General features: G+C 47.6%; 1 protein-coding gene across 1 annotated transcript in view; it reads left to right on the top strand.

The window, feature by feature from the left end:
• The first annotated feature begins 1,796 nt into the window (after positions 1-1,796).
• INSYN1 (inhibitory synaptic factor 1) overlaps positions 1,797-10,504 on the top strand; it is a 126,076-nt gene continuing 117,368 nt past the window's right edge. Inside the window, exons 1-2 of the mRNA XM_083712913.1 lie at positions 1,797-2,980; positions 3,662-4,619. Coding sequence (XP_083569039.1) covers positions 4,458-4,619 — 162 coding nt within the window. The 5' untranslated portion in view covers positions 1,797-2,980; positions 3,662-4,457. The remainder of the gene's footprint in view (positions 2,981-3,661; positions 4,620-10,504) is intronic.

Genomic DNA, 10,504 nt, shown 5'->3' with positions numbered 1-10,504 from the left:
AAAAATGTGTGTTTCGTATTAAGCAATGTTCTTTCCTATATCCCTTAAACTTAATCCAATTAACCATAAAAATACCCTGCCTTTGTTTTTCTGTTTTTAGTTTGATGTAGTATGTTAGTTTGACCATTACAGCAAACTCCCCCACTTTATCAATCCTCTCTGTAATGGATGGTATTGTTGTTGAGCACCATTTTTTGCACAGTAGATTCTAGGTGACACCAAGATGTAAGAAGGCAGTTCCTTCCATATAATTCAATAAAAATAACACTGGATCTATGGGCATGCTAAAATCCTTCTTAGCTGAATATTATTATTCTTTTACCACTAGTCAGTTGCTGGGTCCATCTGTAGCTCCTTGTGTCCCCTCGGTCTTCAGCTTTGAACCTGGACAATGGGCACAATCCAAGCCCTTTTGCACTAGGCTGGGAGTGTGTGAGGATTGGGTGGAGATTCCAGAGCATAAAGGCTGGCGGGAGTGCCCCAATGGGAAGTGGCAGGAAGCCCCAAAATGAGGAGGGCTGTCTAGAGAGCCCATCTTAGTCCGATGGCCCATTGCCAACAATGTTTAAAAACACACAGGACTCCTCCAGAATCAAAGAATCATAGAATTGTAGCGTTGGAAGGGACCCTGAGGATCACCTAGTCCAGGGGTTGGCAAGGGCTGGATCACTCCCACGGAGATCGTCCATGGGCTGGACTGGCACAGTGCGATGCCGGAAATCGCGTCTGCGCATGCCCAGACACCCAAAACCGCGCCTGCGCAGAAGTGATTTCCGGCATCTGGACATGCACAGACGTGATTTCTGGTATCTGCGAGTGCGCAGATGTGATTTCCGGCTCTGCTTGGCGAGTCCCTGTGCCACGCCACGCTGGTTTAGCTCAGCGCACAGGGGACTCGCTGAGTGGGCAGCTTGGTTCAGGGGCAACTCGTGGGCTGGTAAAATGGTCTTTGTGGGCTGCATTCAGCCCATGGGCCGCACGTTGCCAACCCCTGATCTAGTCCAACCCCCTGCAATGCAGAAATATTCAGCTGTCCCATGAAGGGATCGAACCTGCAACCTTGGTCTTATCAGTACCACGCTCGAAGCAACTGAGCTATATATTCAGCATCCCCCCCCCCCCGATTCGCTTGCACAGAGCTTGCATGGTGGTTAGACTATGTCCATTCATTACTGAGCACTTGTTTTGATCTTTTTGGAGGACAGTTGTATGACAATTGAGAATTCATCCTGAATTTGTTCAGTTTTTTATATGGGATGTTTTGATATCTTCTGATTAATCAGTTCATTTTTATTTTTTCTTTATTTATTGAATTTATATGCCTCCCTATACCTGCAGGTCCCCAGGTCGGTTCACAGAATAAAATCAGAATATAAAATCACAAAACACATAATCAAAAAAAAAAAAAAAAAAAAACAACCCAACCCATCTCACACTTTTCAATGAAGTTCCCCATCAATCTCCAAGCTACAAAAAAGGATATATATTTTTTAAAGTGGATTTCTTTCACTGGGGAAAGAGCATTTTAATCCACTTTAATTGTGCAAGTCTGCTCTTTTGACGTGTGTTTCTGTCCCTCCTGGAAGTCTGGAGACACCCGCAACGCCCCCCCCCCACTCACCCCTCCCCAGTTGATCACTTTTGAAGATGGCCGTAGAAATAGTTAAAAGCCAAACAGACGGAAACGTTCTGCTTGCAGCCTGGATTTTTCCAGTACTCTGGCCCTTTAAATCCCCCTGTTCTGCCAAGGCTCCACCCCGTTTTCTGACACAGCACAAGCCAAGCATCTTTAAGCTGAGCAATAGCCGTCAAGCTGGCAGGCTGTGAGGATGCTGGGGAGACCAGGACAGTTCTCTACAGATTACTAGGGACATGGACCAGGCAGCTACGCACGCACATCCTTGCCAAGCAGCCAGCACAAGACGCTCAAGCACTCTCTGGGAGATCTGACTTGCAAGAGGAAAGAAGAAGCCAACCTCTCTCTCTCTCTCTCTCTCTCTCTCTCTCTCTCTCTCTCCACTTGCATGGCTCTCCCTTCAGACGAAGCACTGGGCATCATAAGTCGGACACTAGCATCCCACTGCTGTCAGTCAAGGCAGAACTGGAGAGCTCTGAAGCTTTAAGGAAGAAGAGTGTGCTTCTCTTCTCCTCCCCCCATTCCTTTCTGCCACCGTCTTCCTAGCTTCAGGAAAGGACTCCTTCGCCAGGATGTGAGCAGCATCTGAGCTCAGCTACTTATGGGTCCAAAGGCAGCACAGAAGTGGTCTCCTGGATTGCACTGCCCTGCTGAATAGCTCCAAGGGTGGCCGGCCGGCCGGCTGCTGGCAAGAAGCTGACCTAGCAACATCCTATGCCCTAAAAACAGGGGATGAGGTGGGGGAAAGGACACTGACTTCCTCTTCTTCTTCTTCCTCCTCCTCCACCTCTTCCCCAAGACATCTTCAACTGGAGGAGCCATGTCACCTGTGGACTGGAGACCAGGGCCCTTGGACTGGTGGAGACATTCCCTTCTGCTATGCAGATGGAAAGCCTGCACAGACAGAGCTTCTGAACTGAACTGATTAATCTCCCCAGCTGGTTGGCTAGCTGGCCACGGGGAGGGAGCGGGGGCTTTTTCTCTCTATTCATGCGGGGAGTGGGTACAGTTTCCTATTCTTCCTCCCCCCTCCTTCTCTCTCTCTCATCCATACTTGAAGGAAACCAGAAGGGCAATAATCACAATGCATCCATGTGCAACTGAAGGGTTAATCTGAGAGACGTGGAAGTGTGTGTGCATGTGTGTCAATATCCTGGATTTGATTTTCTTTTTTCAAAAAACTGGATATACCTCACCACTCATGTCCAGGCTCAGCCAGCTTTGGGGAAAGGGAAGAGGACCCAAGAATCTGCTTGTGACATCCAAAGCCATGGAAGGAAGAGAGAGGAGAGGTCCGCTTGGAGCAAGAGGGTTTGACAGGCTTCAGAAGCAGCCGCCTTGCTAGTAAGTTGGCTTTTTAAGTCATCATAGTGGGTTAAAAAGCAGCTGTCCTTTTCCTTTCGCAGAGGATTTTTGAAAATATTATTTTTATGATCCAGTGGAGCCCATGCAAGCACTGCTGTCCGAGGGCCTAGAAGGAGATAGCCTTTAGGGGAGGAAATATTTTTTGGGGGGTGGGAGGAATGGTAAAGTTTATATCTGATGGCCAGCAGAAAGAGATGTGCAAGGAATGTGTGAAAATCAGTGTGCGTGCACACACACATACACAAACTATTTATGTTTGAAGTCTTCTCTTGGTGTGTGTGGGGGGGGGGGAGGAATGTGATACCAACATCTTGTGGCCTTGGGGGGCTCCTTGCCCAAATGACTGATCTGTCAGGACAAAGCTTGACCTGCTTGGAAGGTGGTGGAGTTTGTGGGGCAAGACAAAGGAGTGGTCCCAGAGCATGGGTGATCCGTCTCAAGGGATCTCTGCTAATTAGATCGCTACCTGGTGCTTCTCCATGATGAAAAGAGGGTGATGGTCTTCAGGGCTCCCAGGGATTCTGGAGGTTAGCACAGGAAAGCTCTGGTCCAAGCTGGTTATTAAGTGATTTAGAAGATTCCTGGCATTTTCCAGATAAGCATCCTGACTACGCTGATTTCCCCCCTCTCTCTGTCTCTCTCTTTTGTCCCTCCATGCAGGAAGTGGTATGGAATTCTTTGTGCTTCCAGCGTCTTACGGGTGCCCACGTTCTATGCTTAAAACCACGTTTGTCATTTTAAGGAGCTTCCTGAGATTCGTAGCAAAGAGACCTCCCAAGCTTGGCTGAGGCTGGAAGTCCTGCATAGCCCCTCTGAGCCCACCAGCAATAGAGATGGCAGCGGTGCCAAAGATCTCCTGCCCCATGGGGGACCCCTCTGCAGAAGAAGTGTGGGGAAACTGCTGAGGCCAAGCGGTAAGGTCCTGCCTCCAGGATCTCCAGAGGATTCTCCAAAGGGACAGTGGTGAACTAACTGGAAGTGATGTTTTCCTTGTTGGGACAGCAAACGTGGCACAGACTGGCGTGGTATATTGGCTTCATTCTGCACTTTATCTAGACCCAGGCACTTCAGAACTTGCAGAGTGGAGTGCAAATAATAAAGTCTTAACCCCTTGGGTTGGCTGTTCATGGCAATCCCATACGACCAGCCTTGCAGTCAGATGGTCATACCAGATCTTCTATACTCAACTGGGACAGATGGGGGCTTGTCCAATTCATTCTTTGTTTGATCACCCCGCAACCGCCCTAGCTTTATTGCCCCGGTCCTGCTAGGGTGGGGAGATCGCAAAGGTGGCAGGAGGTGAGCGTGTGGCTGGGGCTTTCTGGGGTAGGGTGGGTGGGCGTTAAGATGTGGAGATCTCCCCAGCCAAGAGGGGCTCTGTGGAGGCACAGTCTGGCTGGGCAAAAGCAGGATGCAACACGCAGCTCTGCCCCAGCTTCCCGGCACCCTGTGAAGGATGAACTCCCGGGGCTTGCAGGATAGGCAGCCCACTGACAACGCTACCGACAGCAGTAACACCAGCGAGAGGGAGCGCATCAGGGGGCGCATGAAAATGGTGATCGGGCAGCTTGAAGGCATCCTGCAAGAACTCAAGGAGGTGGCCAAGGAGCTCCGTGAAGTAAGTGTGGTTGACAGATGCAAATGGGAGTGTGTGGAGTATATCTGGAGTCGTGGGGAGGAGAGGAAGGAAATGAACTGCAAGGGCCTGGTCAGGTTGCTGTAAACTAGTTGAACACAGACTAGGTGCGGAGCTAGAGAGAGAAAACGTACGTGAATTTTCAGAAGGAGCAGAGAGTTAGTGTATAGATGAGCCTGCGGGAGAATTCCATGCCTAGCTCTGTTTTTCATCCCTGTTTTCCAAGCCCAGCTCAAATTCTCTGACATTATATTGGTGTGTCTCACTTTAAAGGTCCCAGTTGTTTCTGTGCATGTCTTTATGCTAGTGAACACAATGCACCATAGATGGTGGTGGCAATTTCAAGGTTGTGTAAAGATTCTGCGGGTGCCTATTTTGCTCTCAGTCGTGCTGCAGCATGGGTTATGTAGTCTTTAAATGGTTGCAAAAAGGTAGGCTGCTGCTGTGTGTTTGTACCCCCCCCCCCAACAAGCTGAGGCTGGTGCATTTCTCTCTGGGTTGAATTTGATGCCATGGGACATTGTGAGCTTACGGGAGATGCTGGAGCTCAAAAGTGCTAAAGTAATCGCAAGAATGCAACTGCTTTGTCAGCAGGCAGGCATTGTAAGAATGCATAATACTAATTGATTAAGTGAGTAAACAATACCTAGTAGAGCCTTTGGAAGTAGGACAAGTTGGGCCATAATAATTTTCAGAGTGGAATTTTCAGAGTTAGGGCAAAATTGCCGTAACAGCTGCAATTTATGACGTGTATGTGCCTTTGGTGATGATCCTCTTATGGAATGAAACAGAGTAATAAGGTCATGCCACATTCTTAGAAATTGTTTTCTGCGCTGCCCAATGCACCCTCGGGCATTATGTACCCTGTTGTGTAACATAACGGTATCTCACTGGGCCTTTGTTATAGTTAACAGCTTGAGCCCAAATTGTAAGGAACAGCTGCGGTTATGTCTGAAAAAAGCACCTTCTAGAGACCCACTTCATGCAGGAGATGGGGCAGCATAGCTACCCAGACAAAATTGGCATTTAATGCAGAGTAGGGTACCTGCAGCCCTCCAGATGTGACTGGACTTCTCTCCGCCTCAGCCAGCATGGCCAAACAATGGGGACGATGCTAGATCCCTCCAGGGATAATGCTATATAGCTCAGAAACATCTGTAGGGCCCTAGTTCCCTGCCCCTGATTTGGCGGAAAGGCAGGATACAAAGGGCTCCTCCTTATGACCTGTTTACGGGGCATTCATCCTGCTTCGTTTGCACAAAGCTTACATGGAGGTTAGACTACGCCTGGTCTTGACAGAACATTTGTTCTGATTTGTTTGCGGGGAAGTTATATCACAACGAGCATTCATCCTGATTTTGGATGGATTTTAGGGTTTTATTTGGAGGGAGGGTTATACATCTTCCCATTAATACCACCCCACACTTTTCCAAACTGCAGCATGCCTACTTAAAAGGGGAAAAGAAGCAGCTTCACTGCCGTAGGGTAACCAAAGTACTTTAATTGTACATTTCTGGTATGCTGTGGAATCCCTCCCACAAATTTAGCCGATAAATAAAAATTGCCAGCAGGGCCAGTTTCAGGTTTGGGGGAACCTCTCAATCAATACTTGCTTGCTATAAATAAGAAGAAGAAGAAGAGTTTGGATTTGATATCCCGCCTTTCACTCCCCTTCAGGAGTCTCAAAGCGGCTAACGTTCTCCTTTCCCTTCCTCCCCCACAACAAACACTCTGTGAGGTGAGTGGGGCTGAGAGACTTCAAAGAAGTGTGACTAGCCCAAGGTCACCCAGCAGCTGCATGTGGAGGAGCGGAGACTCGAACCCGGTTCCCCAGATTACAAGACTACCGCTCTTAACCACTACACCATAAATGAATAAATAAATAAATAAAAAGTGCTTTTAGATCATTGATAAAAGGTACAACGGAGATGTTTTTAATGTGGGCCAACCTTGTCACCATTACGTTCTTTCCTCTCCCTCAGGGCCCAATTCACGTCAGTGCCAGTGGTGGTTGGTGCACGTTGGAACTGATAAGGCAGGAGGCAGGGAGGCCAACAGTAGGTGGAGCCAGAGAACCAATGACAGGCAGAAAAGACTCGTTCTCATTTTGCCCCCACCCCGGTTCCTTCCTGCTGAGTTCCATAAGAGCAGCACTGAGACTAAGGAGGAAGAAGCAGCAGCCCCTGGACTGGGTGTAAGAAATCAGGCAAGGAGGGCTGGCTAGATGCAGACTGCCACTGATGGGGCAGCACTCCCTTCGCTCTAACAGATCAGCCTCCACTGGGGACTGGACTAGGATGTTACTATTCCTTCTTCTTGCATCTCTCCAAGGGGGCAGGTGAGGGGATGGTGACAGCAAAGGGGAATAGGAGCCAGAAGGCTCTATGAATGGACAGTGGGGCTCCTATCAAGATGTGGGCCTTAGAAGGTTCCCATACATGCTGGCCCCTAATGCCTGCCCCCTGGAAATCATTCAGCTGAATATGAAATATTGTTTGCTCCCACGAATGGTTTGCTTGCCGACTGTCCATTGCAACAAGAAGGACTTAGAGTTTAATTTGGGTTTCAATTTGGGCTGACCACAGGTCAGGTTTGTAGAACTCAGACCCATTTACAGAACCAGGGCACAAGCTTGGAAGTCACATTGTAGAGGGTGTCTCTGAGGTTGTACAGAGTACCTTTCCCCTTCATCACTTTTGTAAGCATTCACTTTTGTAAACATCCAATATCCACACAGCATGAATGAAAGAGAAAAGTCTGGTTCGCAGTCAGTTCTGATCATTTTGTTTGAGAACATAACTTGAGATGGAGTTTTGCAAGGTGTTCATAGCCGAAGAGTTGGCCGCTTGGTGGCCTCTGGGACAGTATTTTGCCAATTGTGCTGAATCTGTCAGTTTTGGTTCTCTTGGTTTCTCAATTTTTTCCAAACTTCAGTTCTCTAGATTTGCAGCAGTTTACCTTTTGGTTTTAATCCCTGTGAAACCTCATCAGCATTTTTGTGTGAATTTCTGCTAATCTACGCATTTTAATATGCAGTTTTGACTAAAGTAATTTGGCAACAATTTTCCTTCATCGCCAGCATTTGTGTATGACTATTCATTTTCACACACACTTTCCCCCAAAACATGCATCTTTGTAAACATTATTTGGTTGCATTGCAAAATTCTGATAAGTGCAAAATTCAAATGAGAGCTGTGTTTCAGTTCACAGATTGCTTCGGGAACTGCAAATTTGATAGATTCAAATCTACATGCATAGTGAATCAAAGTTCTCCTCCATTCCTACTTGAGAATGTTATCTCCTCTATAGGTATCTAAAGGTTAGATCCATCATTCATCCTTTGCATTTTGTTATCTAAAAATCACTTTCTTCCGTGTAGGAGAAGCCATAAAAATGGTTTAATCACAGATGAGTCCAATACATACATATGTGATTTCCATGCATGATAAACTTCTTAAAGCTTTCCCCCCTTCTTCTTCCTGCATGGAAACTGCCTTGTACTAGATCAGATTATTTGTCCATTCAGCCTAGTATTATCTTCTCTAGTTTTCTGAGATCTCAATCAGAAATTCCCCTTATTGCCTAATACCTGACCCTTTTAACCCAAGATGAAGAGCCTGTGGACCTCCAGGTGTTGTAGGACTGCAACTTCCATCATGCCTGATGATGGGTCATGCTGGCTGGGGCAGGTGAGGGTTCAGAAACAGCAACATCTAGAGGGACCCACAGGCTTCCTGTTTTAACCAGCTGACCTGGGACTTGGTGCATGGAAAACATGTGCTTCTGTGGTGAACTACAGTCCCCGCACTCACGTGCTTCCTCTGCAGGGAAGATGTTGAAAGGAAAAGGACTCACAGTTTGGAGAGGATGGCTTTGAAAAATGTATTAAATCAAACACTCCTTCCTTTCCCTATCATTTCACTGCATATCTCTCCTTTACTGAATTGTGACCCAGTTCAATAGCATCCAGTTCTAGCATCTGCCTCCAGATCTGGCTATACTGTGTGATGCATTTCTTCCTTGGAAACATGATCTATACATACAATGTCCAATCACTGGAACCTGGATCCATTCATAATTAATTCATGAATTCTTCAATTCATTCATTAATTAAATTTATATACCACCCTACACACAGAGGTCTCAGGGCGGGTCTCAGAACATGATCAACATAAAAACACCACAATATATAGAATCAAAATAAAAACAACAACCCAATAACACCCCCCCAAAAAAGTGTTGGGTAATACTTCACCACCAACCTCCCTCACGCCCAAAACATAAAGTTGAGACCTTCAAGTTCATTCTTGTAAATCTCTGTCTAGCGTCATATCAATCCGATTTTGGATTACTTCCTTCCAAAACAAAGTAATTACTCAGCATGGTGACATAATATTAGAGAAATTAGCCTCTGCCCTCCTACGTCTTCCAGAACTATTCTGCCAAGTTAACCATTTTTCTTCGAATCCGTTAGGAGCCTGATTTACTCATAAGGCCAGCTTCTGTTGGACAGCATTGACATATGACACAACAGTCCTAAATCAAGACCAGTGACTGCTCAGGACCTTTAGCTCAATACAAGAGCTGGCTGCTGGGACGATCAATATTCTCCCCACCACCACCACTCTTCGCACATGTGCCATTTCTTTTGCAATGCCTACACACACACACATGTGCAAATTGCAAAGTGTTATCATTCATCAAAAGTCAGCTGCCTTCTTAGGGTCTTTAGAAATTACAGTTCCAAGTGGGAACACGAACACCGAGGCCACAGACAGTGCACAAGGTGGCCATTTCAGACATTGCAGCTGCTGTTTTGGATCTATCAATAACAATCTCTCCTAGGACCATTATGCTTAGTGCTGGTATAAAGGTAAAGGGACCCCTGAACATTAGGTCCAGTCGCAGACGACTCTGGGGTTGTGGTGCTCATCTCGCTTTATTGGCCAAGGGAGCCGGCGTACAGCTTCTGGGTCATGTGGCCAGCATGACCAAGCCACTTCTGGCGAACCAGAGCAGCACACAGAAACACTGTTTACCTTCCCACCAGAGTGGTACCTATTTATCTACTTGCACTTTGACATGCTTTCAAACTGCTAGGTTGGCAGGAGCAGGGACCGAGCAACGGGAGCTCACCCCGTCGTGTGGATTCGAACCGCTGACCTTCTGATCGGCAAGCCCTAGGCTCTGTGGTTTAACCCACAGCGCCACCCACATCCCTTATAGTCCTAGTATACCTTCAGCTAAAAGAATCCTTGCCCTCTTGGCATTTAAGGCTGCAAGGCTGACCCCACCTGCCTGGAAGTAAACCACCCTGATTTCAGTATAGCCTCTGAGTTGCCTTGATTAGGATTGCATTTGAACCAGGGGAAGAGAGGTCTTTTGGGAAGGCACCTTCCTCTTCCTCTGTGTGTGGTGTGCACAGCCACCCGGCTGCTGCCTTATCTCCTTGCCCTTATTGTTATATTGTTTAGAGAAGGCAGGTGAACAGGCAGCGACAGCAAGGTGGAGCAGGAAGCTCCAGGGAGTGGCTGGTGAGCCCCCTGCGAAGGTTAGGGCATTTGTAGGTGCTGTGGTCTAAAACACTGAGCCTTTGGCTTGCCGATCAGAAGGTCAGAGGTTCGAATCCCTGCAACGGGGTGAGCTCCTGTTGCTTGGTCCCTGCTCTGCCCACCTAGCAAGTAGATAAATAGGTACCGCTCCGGCAGGAAGGTAAACGGTGTTTACGTGCAGTGGCGTAGCGTGGGTTGTCAGCACCCGGGGCAAGGCAGGTAATTTGCGCCCCCTAACCCGTAGATTTGCGCCCCCTAACCCTAACCCCCAGATGTTGCGCCCGGTGCAGCCGGGCCCCCCCTGCACCCCCACGC

The sequence above is a fragment of the Podarcis gaigeae genome (assembly GCF_964106915.1).
Source record: "Podarcis gaigeae genome assembly, chromosome: 14".
Classification (NCBI taxonomy): Eukaryota; Metazoa; Chordata; class Lepidosauria; order Squamata; family Lacertidae; genus Podarcis; species Podarcis gaigeae.
This window is presented reverse-complemented; position numbering and strand designations above follow the sequence as displayed.